This window comes from Hippopotamus amphibius, chromosome 9 (assembly GCF_030028045.1).
Source record: "Hippopotamus amphibius kiboko isolate mHipAmp2 chromosome 9, mHipAmp2.hap2, whole genome shotgun sequence".
NCBI classification, from domain to species: Eukaryota; Metazoa; Chordata; class Mammalia; order Artiodactyla; family Hippopotamidae; genus Hippopotamus; species Hippopotamus amphibius.
The window spans coordinates 44974774-44988153 of record NC_080194.1 but is presented as its reverse complement, the minus strand read 5'-3'; the positions used below and the strand labels follow the sequence as shown (position 1 = coordinate 44988153).

The following is a 13380-nucleotide window of genomic DNA, read 5'->3' as shown; positions in this document are numbered from 1 at the left end:
CAGACACCAGCCTGTGGAGCCTCCTCCCTCTGGCAGCAGGAGGCCAGGCCAGCCCAGAGCTGCCTCGTTCTCTCCCCCACCCCCACCAGGCCGGCCCAGAACCACCACGCGTGCTTCACTGTGCTCCCTCCAAGGTGGGTATGTTGTCGAGTGAAAACTGCCTCAACGCACACCATACCACAGACCCAGAACCACCGCTGTCCACACACAGTCCACAAGACACAGCCCCCTGTTGTACGCAGACAGAACCTTGTCACACACAGAAATGAACAATCACATACAGTAGAGATGCAGACACAAAGACAGGGACACACACATATAATGCATATAACCAGATACACAAAGTCCCACAATGACATGTCTGCTGTCAAGCAGGAATGCAGATAATGGCACAGAGTCACACAGAGGCAGGAGGGAAACCTAGAGCTCTTAGCTGTGCAGTTACATTCTTAGTCACACCTACAGCTACTCAATCACACCCACCCCAATGCCACACCACGTCCCCATGCACTCCCACACTCACATATGGGTACCCTGGAACACGTGCATGCACACACATACACCCTCACAACCATGTATCACTCAGTGGCACAACCAGCGCCAGGTCACCCCCAATCCAGGCACATGGATCCCAGAGTTGCACACCCAGTCACCTACCCCTCCCGGCTCCTCCCTTCTTCCCCTCCCAGGGCTGGTCCAAGATAGAACAAAAGCCCAATGTCCCCTCCTCCCCTTCCCCCTTAACTCTCCTCTCCCCTCCCCCCGGCGTCCATCCTCTTTGTCCTCCTGCAGCTGAGTGCAAGTGGGAGTCCAGGCAGAGCGGCAGGGACATTGCGCCCAGGCTGCCAGGGTGCAGGCAGCAGGACAAACAGGAGTGGTCAGTGCGGGAGCAGCAGCTGCAGAGGGCCTGGGAGAGCTCATAGCCAGGTAAGTGCCAGGTACATCTGGGGACTTAGGATGCAGGGCTGCCCTGGCTGTGTGGGGTCTATGAGTCTGAGTGTGTGTTTGTGGGCATGGGTGTGAGTGTGAAAAAGAGACAGGGTGGCATGTCAACTTCTAGAGGCTGGGAACTTCAGTCTGTGTCAGGACCCTAGGCTTGAGGTGCCTAGATTCTTAGCTGGGATGAGAGTAAACTGGACCAAGCTCTGCCTGGGGAATCCCTCCCCTTCATGTTCCAATGGGGTGTCCTTCGGCCCCCAGACTGGAAATCCCTAGGGTGGAAACTGGGTCTGACGTTCTAGTGTGCCCACAGTGCCCAGTGCAGTAGACAGCAGGAGAATGAATGAAAAGGTACTGGTGCACTTCCCAGGAGGGGACTCCCTCCCTCTCCCCTGGTAGCCCCTTGTGCCAGAACATCTCTGCAGAGAGAAGTCCCTCCTGACACTGATGAGACCTGCCCTCCTGAATCTCAGCTCAGGGTGGCTGCCTTCTCAGCCAGTGGAGAACAGAATGAGGGCATCGTGCTCCCATGACCCCCTCAACGCCTTCCAGTGGTCCTGGGCTGCTCCTTGGGACACACCCCAACCTTGGCAAGTGTGGCTGAGCCACTCACTAGGAATGCAGAGCCTAGAGTCAGGTAGGTTCAGGGCCCAGCCCCTCTACTTGGGCAAAGTAGTTAACTTCCTGGGACCCTGCTCACCAGGGAGCTCATTTCCTTTGATGCTAAGACAGGGGATCCACCACCCTGGACGGCCTGGGCATGAGCAGTGAAAGCCAGACTAGTCAGACTACTGGGCAAGATCTGACCTCCAAGGCAAAGCAGTCTCAGAGGAGGGAGAGCAGCTAGGATCAAGAGAATGGAGGGAGAGGCAAGGAGCAAAGAACAGAGATCTGCTCCCCTAGAGTCAGTTGCCACATAAAGGAATGAGCTTCCTGTCCCTGGAGGTATGCAAACACAAGCTGTATGTTCATAATGACCAAATCATAACCAATCCATTACAGCCCTTCAGGCTATAGAATGCTTTCACAAACACCCCTCCTTGGATCCTCACAGCAACCTCTAAAGGGCAGCTTCCATCTATGTGATTGTTTCCTCACGACAAACTTTAAAAAGAAGAGGGGAAGGAGTCTAAAGAAACTTTTCAGGTTTGTGAGGATCAAATGAAATTAGGTACATAAAAGCAACTAACACATGTGGTGTGCTCCCCTCTTCTTGGGTAAAAACATGTAAGGAAACATTTGTTGAGTCTGTACTTTTTGTACATTCCATTTAATAGTCACCAAGTCACAACAACCGCGTGAGAAAGGCATTATGACCCCATTTTAGATGAGGAACCTTAAGGGGAGTAACCTAAGCAGGTCACACAGCGAGTCAGGGGCAGAGGCAGGATGAGCACCTTGATCAGTCCCTAGAGCCAGCTCTTTCCACCTCCCCACAGGCTTCCTTGAGAACAGAGAAATGACTAGAAAGAGGGTCAACTTCCCTCTCAGCCTGGGCTCTAACCGTATGCCCTCTTTCCCTCTGGCCTTTGCACAGGTTCTTCTATCCGCTCAGACGTCCTCCATCCACTCCCTTCCCTTCCCCTGGCTCATTCTACCTATCCTTCTCAGTCTCCCCTCAGGGATGCCTTCCCTGACCCCCTTCCAGCTGGGTTCAGGGCCCCTTCTGAGCTCCCCTAACGCTCTGTACGTCCCCATGGGACCCCAACATGCTGTGAGCTCCAGGAGGGCAGGGACTATGTTTTGTTCACGGACTGGCACAAAAAAGGCTCTCAGTAAATACTAGCTTAATATATTCACTCCACCTTGAACAGGCACTAACTGAGCACCTGCTATGGGCCAGATCCCGTACTCTTGGGAGAGGGGCAGATATTAAATAGAATAACCAGGGTGTGGGCCAATGGGGAGCACCTACAGGAGATCCCAAGGAGAGTGGTCGGGGTGAGGAGACAGGGGTAGATTTATACCCCACACATACTGGCTCTCTGTGGGGTCACCTGAATTCCTTGACCAAAGGTTACAGCTGCTGTCAGAGGGCCCTCCTTAAACAGAAATTTTGTGCTGGTTCCAATAACCTCCTAGCCTTCTGCCTTTAGACCTTGGAGAGGTAAAGTCTCCCTGCTGTTGGTAGCCACGTGGCACTGCTCTATCCCTTTTGGGAGTCCCAAAACACTGTTTTTGTAAATCCTTCCTTTATTAGAATCTCCTTAAATTACCCCATTTGAGAGCATGCCATCTCTCTCCTGCCAATACTGATAGGAAAAAGCTGAGTTTGAAGAACAGAAACAGCGATATGGCTGAAGTGGGTAAGCGGTGGAGGAGGTGGTACAGCTAAGACACGGTTCTAGCCCTTTGGATTGGCAGAAACTAGCTCATCGAGGCCATCAGGAATCTCGATGGGTGGAAGGAAGAGTGGTTGCATGAATGAAAGCACACTAGTTAAGATCATGCGCGCCTGCCTGAGCAAACTAGTGAACCAACGGAAGGAATGGCGGGTGAGAAGCCTCCTGCCGTCTAACCGGGCCCCAGCCAGGTGGATTTGCCCACGACGATATCTGTGTTCTCTGTCCGGCAGGATGCTGGAGGGCCCGATGCCGGAGGAGTCGGAGCGGGGCTCTGAGGCGCCGTGCGCGGGGTCCTGCCACGCGCAGCGCGTCCTGCAGACCCTGAACGCGTACAGGCGGAGCGGAACCCTCACCGACGTGGTGCTGCGTGCCGGTGGCCGCGACTTCCCGTGCCACCGCGCTGCGCTTAGCGCGGGCAGCGCCTACTTTCGCAGCCTGTTCGCGGCCGGGCGGCCAGAGCGTGGACTAGCCGTGGTGCCGGTGATACCCGAGGCGCCGGGCCCAGCCGGAACAGCGGTGGCGACGGCGCTGGCCGTGGTGCTCGACTACGTGTATGGCGCGGGGGTGCGGCTGCGCGCCGAGGACGAGGCGGCCGCGGTGCTGGCGCTGGCCGAGCGGCTGGGCGTGGCGGGCCTGCGCGAGGCCTGCGCGCGCTTCCTCCAGGGTCGCCTGCGCGCCGCGAACAGCCTGGCGCTGCGCCGCGTGGCCGCCGCCTTCTCCCTCGCCTCTCTGGCCGAGAGTTGCGGCCGCGTGCTGCGCCAGGCCTTCACCGAGGTGGCGCGCCAAGCCGACTTCTTGGAGCTGACGTCCGACGAGGTGGCAGCGCTGCTGGCCGACCCGGCGCTAGGCGTGGCGCACGAGGAGGCCGTGTTCGAGGCAGCCATGCGCTGGGTGCGCCACGACCCGCCGGCCCGCCGCGGACAGCTGCGACGCTTGCTGGAGCACGTGCGCCTGCCCCTGCTAGCGCCCGCCTACTTCCTGGAGAAGGTGGAGGCTGATGAGTTGTTGCAGGCCTGCGGCGAGTGCCGCCCACTGCTGCTAGAGGCCCGTGCTTGCTTCATCCTGGGCTGCGAGGCCGGCACACCGCGGGCCCGGCCTCGGAGGTACCCCTCTCCTCCCCTCCCACCCTCCCCGCAGCCCTTGGCTCCTGTCCTGCGTTATTCCCTGCGTTATTCCCGTGTTCTTCAACCGCTCACTCAATCCTCCATCATCCTTTAATCCCATCCCTCGATTCTGCCTCTTTAATGAGATTCAGTCATACATTCAACAGACATTTCATAGGCTTGGTGCTGGGTCCTTGAAGAGTTAACAGTCCAATGGGGGAAATGCAGAGCTCTCACATCTCGTGCACATTCTGTCTCAGGAGTGATTTAGAAACACCCTTTACCCTCAAGGAGAGTGGTCTAGTAAGGGGTATAAAGAGGACTTGAGGGAAAAAAAAAGAAAAAGGCTTACTCCAACCCCTGGAACACCAGACCAGAAGACTGGGTGGAGTAGTCAAGATGGTCTGTCACCCTCACAGGAATAAGGGACAGGCTGTGTCTTACACATCACTATCTACAACAGTAAGCTCAGGGCCTGGTACAAAAAGATGTTCAATATTTGTCAAAGGAATTAGGAATTGGCTAAAGGGTGTGGAAATTCTGGTAGGGTCACAAGTCTGAGGGGTCAGTGGGAGGGGAGAATGCTTTGCTGAAAGGGTGTGTAGCCTGGTTCAATGGATTTAGTGATTAGCGGATGAGTTTAAGAGATGGTTATAGGAGGAGGGACACGGCAAAATTAGTCCACGATGGAGGTCAGAAAAGGGTGAAGAGAATGAGTTAGTGACACAGCAACTTGGGCTTGAATTCCGGCTCTGTCACTTACAGCTACATGACTCGGCATGCCAAAGTCAGGATTAAACAAGGTGATTTTTCTAGGTAAGGGCTCTGTAAAGATTCTTTTCCTGTAACTTAGAGGTGAGTAGAATGTGGTAGGGACCCTCTTCCCCTCAATAGCCAGAGGGGAGGCTGAAAGTGGCAGAGTCCAGCATGTGGAGGATGGGCAGCAGAAGGGCATAGAAGGGCAGCAGGACCATACAGTGCAGTCGATAAGGGGGTGAAAGAGGGCTGAAACTTGTGTGTGGGTTAACCGGCATTGGGCTTGTCCCCACGCCAGATACATGGACCTAGCTGAAGTGATCGTGGTCATCGGCGGCTGTGACCGCAAGGGGCTCCTGAAGCTGCCCTTCGCCGACGCCTACCATCCAGACAGCCGGCGCTGGACCCCACTGCCCAGCTTGCCTGGCTACGCGCGCTCAGAGTTCGCGACCTGTACTCTCCGCAACGACATCTACGTCTCTGGTGAGGGTGGGGCCATAGCCAGAGTCCCACAGGATTGGCTCATCACTTCCCGCGCACCGCCCTGTTTTTCCCTCCAACCAAGATAGAGCAGCAGATCGGTCCTGATAGCCTACAGTTATTGGCTGAGTGGTACTGCAGAGCCAATCACTGGTGTTACTCCACCCTTTATTCAGCAATATTTACTTCAATTCAGATTAGTATTAATCACTTCTCTTTATCTAGCCTACCATGTGCTGTGCATTATGCTAAGCAGCTTACATTATTTAATTTCCACCACAACCCAATTTTATAGGTAGATTAAGAATTTCCCCGTTGTCTCGACAATGGCAAAGATCGGTTTGATACCAATGGACTGTGCCCTCCCTGAGATTTGGGCCCTAGAGACTCAGAGAATAAAACATAGTCCCTGCTCCCCTGGAGTGCCTTAGGGATAGTAAGAGGGCCCGGGGAAAACAGCTGCTTCTCTCTCCCTAGGAGGCCACATCAACAGTCGTGATGTGTGGATGTTTAGCTCCCATCTGCACACTTGGATCAAGGTGGCCTTGCTGCACAAGGGCAGGTGGAGGCACAAGATGGCGGTCATGCAGGGGCAGGTAGGGATACCCAGCAGCTGCTGCCCTGGGCCCAAGGTAGATATCTATGGACTTCCCCGGGAGGAAGGCCCTCTACGATCCTCTCTTCATAAGAAATGATCTGAGGCCCCCCAAAAGAAAAAGGACTTGCCCCAAACTGCATAATGATGCTAATGCTAATGGTGATAGTAATTACTGTAATGGTGCAGCCTAGTAGTCAGGTGGTCAAGAGTGTGTGCTCTGGGACCAAAGAGCCTAGGTTTGAATCTTGACTCTGCCACTAAGACTAAAAAAAAAAAAAAGGAAAAAAAAAGCTGCCAATTATCTTTGTAAGCTACATCCCAAATTCAGAAGTGCAAAGAAAAGTGCTTCTTAGGATCATTTAAGTGAAGTGGTAAACCCTTAAGAAATTACTAGCTATTTTTATTACTCATCAACTTGGTGTCAGTTATTTTACAGATCTAATCTGCATTCAGTACCCATCCTACAAACCAGTATCATCCCGTTAGTATAGGAAAATCTGCTAAGGGAGGTTCAGTAATCGGGAGGGGGGGGCGGGGGAGCCAGGAGCTGAGATGCACCCCAGGTGAGGTAGTTTCTCTACACCCAGCCAGAGGCTGTGGGGCGGAGATGCAGACAGCCCTGACTCTTGGCGACGCCCCTTATCCACAGCTGTTCGCGGTGGGCGGCTACGATGGCCTGCGGCGCCTGCGCAGCATGGAGCGCTACGACCCCTTCTCCAACACCTGGGCGGCCGCGGCCCCGCTCCCCGAGGCGGTGAGCTCAGCCGCTGTCGCACCTTGCGCGGGCCGGCTCTACGTGATCGGGGGCGCCGGGCAGGACGGCATCAGCACCAACAAGGTGGGCCGGGAGAGTGCACTGGAAGCCGGCTGTGTGCCAGGCTTGGAGCTGGGTCTTTCATGTCCTCGTCCATTTTATCACTTAACCTCATCGACAGCACTGAGGAGTCATCCCCACGTTTCAGGCAAGGAAATGAATCCAGAGAGATGACCCAAAGGTCACATAGTAGGTCTGGACCTGAATGTTTGGGCCGGTGCCATATGGGTTTCATGGTTTTTAAAAATTAAGTGGGGGCAAGGGTGGGATTAGTGAAAATGCTTTTCCTCCATTCAAAAATATAATACACTTGGGACTTCCCTGGCGGTCCAGTGGTTAAGACTCCAGGCTTCCACTGCAGGGGGCATGGGTTCAATATCTGGTTAGGGAACTAAGATCCCATGTGCCATGCGGTGTGGCAAAAAGACAAAAAAATTACACTCATTATTGAAAATTTAGCACACAGAAATAGAAAAAAAATCCATAATCTCACCACCTAAGGATAACTACTTCTATTAATATTTGGTGCATTGCCTTCTAGGCTTTCTCTGAACTTTTGCTTTTCTATTTTAGTTTTATGTTCTGTTAGTAAAATTTTGTATTCTGCTTTTTCTTCGAAGTATAAGCACTTTCTACATGCTTAGAAACTCTTCACTGCCATTATTTCAATGTCTGCGTAATAGCCTACTGAGTGGATGAATCATAGTCTACCAAAGTTTCTATTGTTGTACATTTAGACTTTTTGTGAATAAAAACTGATCTTCATTGTGGCAGCTCACAGGCATGTGGTCCTGAGATCTGACTCTGCAAAACTAGGATCTCTCACCCTCCTTGTTTCCACTCCACTCCCAGCACACCTTCCTGGGCTGGCCTGGGGGACTGCCCTTTAGCACCTTCTTGTGTGAGTTTCCAAGGAAACAACTGAGGAAAGAGGGAGTAAACTGAGCAAACAAGTACAGGTAGAAGAAAATTGTAGAAGGCGTTGCAAACACCTGTGCCCTAGAAGGCCTGTGGACAGCTATAGGAATGGGGGCTGCAAGACAGCCCAGCTGGAATCTTGTCATGACCTCAGCACACCAGGAAGGGGGAAGAGGTTGACAGTATATGCAGCCAGGAATGCATCTCCATGGGGGACCTGCTCTGAGAAACCTCCACAGCACTAATGCAGACAGTACCTCCACCTCCTGGGATACAGACCTCTTCCTGGACCTTGAAAGATGTGGAGACTTTTTTTTTTGGCGCATGGGCTTAGTTGCTCCACGGCATGTGGGATCTTCCTGGAGCAGGGATCAAACCCGTGTCCTCTGCATTGGCAGGCGGATTCTTAACCACTGTGCCACCTAGGAAGCCCCAATGGGGGCTTTTGACAATGGGAGTCCAGGGGGAGGAGCTGGAACGTGAAATCCTGCTGAGCAGGGGGGTTTCCCCCTCCACTTCAGGGTAGAGACAGGCAAATGTGTTAAATAAGCCCCCTCGGCAACCCAGAGAGGTGAGAAGTGTGGGCAGCAGGGAAACTGAGGAGTGAAGCTTCAGCACTGCCACTCCTCCTGCTCCTCAGGTGCAGTGCTTTGACCCCAAGGAGGACCAGTGGAGCCTGCGGTCACCAGCACCCTTTTCACAGAGGTGTCTCGAGGCTGTCTCCCTGGAGGACACAATCTATGTGGTTGGGGGCCTCATGAGCAAAATCTTCACCTACAACCCTGGCATGGATGTCTGGGGGGAGGCAGCTGTCCTCCCCAGCCCGGTGGTAAGTGGAGGGTCTTGGGCACAGCCCTGGCACTGGTTCCATTTAGGAGAGTAAAAACCCACTTCTAAGGATCTGGATCTCAGAGATAGTGAGTCTTGTGTCTGACTCCATGCTAGGCGCTTTTACCCCACAGCTTTACCTCTAGCTTTGTCCCCACAATGGTAATTAGCCTTGGGCTTCAAAGATAAGGAGACTGGCCTTAAGTTGAGGCCACCAGTAAGGCAGAACCTGGAACCTCAGTCCCAAGTGCTGTAGCTCTGGATGGGGGGCTTGGTCCCAATGACCCTGCAGTCTCTCCTGTTCTGTAGGCCACCAGCTGGTAGCTTGTTGTGGGGGGAGGGGGGAGAGTTGAGAGGGCACTTGCTAAGTTCCCTTGCCCCAGTGATATCAGAGAAGGGAGGTCTGGGCCCTGGACAATTTGCCCCTGCAATCCTTGCCTCCCCACACTGTTCTGTTCCCTCTCCAAAGCTCCAGAGAGACTATATAGGGTTGTGGATGAATTGGTGGTCCCCACCAGTTCTGACTTCCTGTGATTCTAAGAGCTTGAGATTTGTGGCTTCTCTGAGTCCGAGATCCTAAGATGGTGGTGGTGGTAATTACTGTTATTGGAGTGCTTACTATATTCCAGGTACTATGTAAAATGCTTTACATGCTAATCTCATTAACTGTTAAGGGAACCTTACGAAGAAAGTACTATTATTATTCTTACTTTGCAGATGAGGAAACTGAGGCCCAGAGAGGTGAAGTGACTTGTCTAAGGCCATTCATTTATAAGGGTCAAGCCAGACCTTGAAGTCAGGTCCATCCAATTCCTACCTCTCTACCTTCCAGACTGCTCATATTCTGTGGGTCAAGGTTTTGCTGTCTGGCCTGGCCAGCTAGGGACAGAAGGAGGCCCGGGTTGAACTCCATAGCTAATTATCTTTCTGTTTGTCCACGCAGGAAAGCTGTGGCCTGACTGTGTGTGATGGGAAAGTCCACATCCTTGGCGGGCGGGATAATCATGGGGAAAGCACCGACAGGGTCTTCACCTTTGACCCCAGCAGTGGGCAGGTGGAGGCCCAGCCATCCCTGCAGCGCTGCACCAGCTCCCATGGCTGCGTCACCATCGTCCAGAGCCTGGGCAGGTGATTCATACTTGAACCAGGAGGTGGGGAGGGGAGGGAGAACTCAGGCTCACCACTGCTCCCCTCATGGCACTTCCATGTAAACAGCCTCTTAACTTACTGCCCTTTTTCTTGTAGAAATAAAACCTCCTTCAAAGGTCAGGTCTGTGTTCCAGCTCAAGCCTCCTTTGCCTGGAGAAGTAATGCTCAATATCTGCTCCCTACTTTGCCTCTTTACAAAGCACCTTCATAGGTTACCTTATTTACCTTCATAACAGCAGTGTGGACATTTTAAAAAATTATGAAATACTTCATGCATAAAAATAAGAAATATTTTGTACAATTTAAGAATTATAATAAAATAAATATCTGTGTTCCCACGACCTAGGTTAAGGAATAGATCACTAGCTTAAGAAATGCCTTTGTAGACCCCTATGTCTATTTCCAAACCCATTCCCTTCCCACATTACTCCCAGGAATAGTCACTATTCTTAAATTTCAGATTATTAGCACTTAAAAAAAAAAACTTTTACTGAGCTAGTTACTAATATCTGTACTTTACAGAGAAGCAACTGATTTTAAAATATAAGGAGACTCACCCAAGGCCACATACTTATCAAGAGGCAGAATCTATGACTTATAGATTTCATGAAGCTGCAGAATCTATGAGGTACTTCTGGTCAGGATGGTTCTCCCTTTCTACATCACCCTCTCCAATTCAAACACCTAGCAATGATAGATAAAATTAAAAGCGAGACAACTAAAATGAGGCATAGGCTTCTAAGTAAGCAAACATGCCTGAGGACCAGAAACAGAATTGTAAAGCATAAGGAAGACAGACACTCAAGCTTTTGGATTCAGACTCTTAAAACCAGGATGACAAACCAGGATCACTGCTAGAAGCCTGGGCCAAGGTGGGGCTCCCCCACTCATGAAAGAAGCTGAAACAAAACAGGGCAGTTGCAGAGCCCTGAGCAGCCTTGGGGGTCAAGGCTCGCAGCAAACTGGAAGTCCAGGGTAGTGGGCACCAGAGCCACAGGCCTCTTTAGACACCAATGAGCCCAGCTCCACACCTGGATATATGAGATCCCCAACACCCTCAGGGGGCACAAGCTCCTGATGCCATTATCAGCACCTGGGTTGGCCTGGGGCTCAAGGACAGCAACATAAAACTGCTGGGCCAGCGGGGGTGAACTCAGTGGAGGAGAAAGGGAACAAAAGACCAACACCACAAATGCTATGAAGCAAGCCGCAGTGGTTCAGGTTCTGTGCCTGTTTCCAAGGCTCAGAGGAGCTGGCCAGGCCCCATCTGGGGCTCCCCTTATTTGCACTCAGATTGCCTTTTGAAGAGCTATCATCTGCTCCTCCAGCCCCTCCAGCACAGGGCCAGCCCCATGCCGCTCCCCATCTTCCAAAGCCCCAGGGCCTTGTCTTCGGGATCTCTCCAGCTGGGGCTGGCCCATCACAGTCCAGCACAAAGGCCTGGGTCCCAGCTGAGCTCCTACCCACCGATTATCCCAGATTAGGGAGCCTGTGACCATCTGGACACAGCTGATAATGGCAGAGGGGGAGGAGAGTGGGATAGAGGCCCAGCCTCAGAGCCTGCCTGCTCCTACCCCATGGATAACATCCAGGACAAAGCAAAGGTGCTGTATTGCTTGCCTACCCAGGTGAAAGCCAGAGTGGAAAAGGTAGGGGCAAATCCAGGGCAATCTCTCCTCGGAGACATGGGCATCTTACCCAGGCTGAGCACTTCTGTGTAGCCAGGCAGATTGCCCAGTTTCCCCCACGATGGCCACTGTGGCCCACTGCTCGCTCATGCAAGTGTCAATGCCCTTTCCTGCTGTCTGCCTGAGCAGACCTGACAACTTCCACCCCAGAGCTGATTACTCCCTCCTTGTGCCCTTTCCTTATCAGCCCTCCTCCTATCACCTGACATAGGACCAGGCCTTTGTGTGACATCTCTGGTCTCTCCTGACACACCCATACAATGCCTCTTGAGGCAGGAAAGGTGTCAGCTTTATCTGTGTCCTCCAGTGCCTTCCACTGAATACCTTAAATCAAGGTTTCCTGGATTTCTATCTCATAATACCTGTGAGGTAGGTACAACTGCTCCCCTTCCCCCCCTTACAAACGAGGAAAGACTCAAAAGTTGTGAAGTGACTCGCTTACTAAGGTCACAGGGCTGGTGAGTGGTGGCACAGCCAGGATTCCAACTCGGGTCCAGCTATCTCCAAAGTCTGCTTTCTCCATGCAGCCTCTGCTAATGTGAGAAAATGGTGTGGGGTGCAGCACAGTTGTTTAGAAAAGATACATCATTTCTGCCGTGGGAAGCTCCGGCCTGATAGGATATTGTCCCTGACCTTCTGGGCTTCTGACTTGATGAGGAGAGACATGGTGCTTGTCCCTAGTGAGTGAGGCTCAGAGGAACACAAGCAAAAGGTGACAGCCGTATGTCCTAATTTTCTAGGATTACTGGTTAGAGACCATACAGAGAGGATACCCTGGCTCCTAGTACACTGCTCTCTGGCTCCACCCACTGGGCTGCCTACTGAATGTGAACTGTTACCATTCAGTTCAGAGGGAAGCCAGACAAGTCCATGACCCCTTAGCCACACATGGGTTTGCCATCCTCTCCCCAGCTGAGAACAAACTTCACTCTTGGTATGCAATCAGAAGCCATTGGACCCAAATTTAATTTTTTTTAAAAATTAATTTATTGGCTGTGCTGGGCCTTCATTGCTGTGCGCAGGTTTTCTCTAGCTGCGGTGAGCAGGGGCTACTCTTTGCTGCGGTGCACAGGCTTTTCAGTGCAGTGGCTTCTCTTGCTATGGAGCATGGGCTCTAGGTGCACAGGCTGCAATCACTGTGGCTCACGGGCTCTAGAGCACAGGCTCAGTAGTTGTAGCACATGGGCTTAGCTGCTCCTTGGCATGTGGTATCTTCCCGGACCAGGGATAAACTCTTGTCCCCTGCACTGGCAGGCAGATACTTAACCACTGCACCACCAGGGAAGTCCTTAAATTTAATTTTTCTCTTTTGAGTAGTTCTATTTGTAAAGATTGATATTTTATGACTGTAATTCTTTCTTAGTATTTAGTAGGCTTTCAAAGAACAAGAATTTTACTTCTTACATAACAGAATAAAACTTTGTTCTGCAATCACTATATGGACTTGTTGGATTCTTTTATAAATCTAAAATACATCCATGCTGTATATGCTACCCACCCATCAGTATAGGAAAAAACATAGTATATGTAGAGCGCCCTACTATTTGTGGTTTCAGGCATTCCCTGAGGTCTTGGAACATATTCACTGCGAATAAGGGGGGACGGCTGTATTCTATTAAGTTGTTCAAAAGGAAAAAAGAGTTCATCACACAATTTTTTATGACAAAAACCTGCACTATCCCATTTTGCTCAAAGATGTGACAGTATATATCTTTTGCGATGCCTATGCCCCCAAATTTACTTGGTAGTTTGTTACAGGTCA

General features: G+C 51.8%; 1 protein-coding gene across 1 annotated transcript; it reads left to right on the top strand.

The window, feature by feature from the left end:
* The first annotated feature begins 3500 nt into the window (after positions 1–3500).
* KLHL35 (kelch like family member 35) lies at positions 3501–10027 on the top strand. The gene is made up of 6 exons (XM_057750732.1): positions 3501–4387; positions 5442–5626; positions 6101–6219; positions 6871–7059; positions 8594–8782; positions 9725–10027. Exons 1-6 carry the CDS (start codon positions 3516–3518, stop codon positions 9911–9913), a joined length of 1743 nt encoding a protein of 580 aa, XP_057606715.1. The 5' UTR covers positions 3501–3515; the 3' UTR covers positions 9914–10027.
* The last annotated feature ends 3353 nt before the right edge of the window (positions 10028–13380 follow it).

Excerpts from the sequence above, each read along its gene's own strand:
- KLHL35 (XM_057750732.1), top strand. The coding sequence starts at position 3,516 with ATGCTGGAGGGCCCGATGCCGGAGGAGTCGGAGCGGGGCTCTGAGGCG. Across the intron at positions 6,220-6,870 it reads TGGCGGTCATGCAGGGGCAG|CTGTTCGCGGTGGGCGGCTA; the intron begins GTAGGGATACCC and ends CCTTATCCACAG. Across the intron at positions 8,783-9,724 it reads CTGTCCTCCCCAGCCCGGTG|GAAAGCTGTGGCCTGACTGT; the intron begins GTAAGTGGAGGG and ends TTGTCCACGCAG.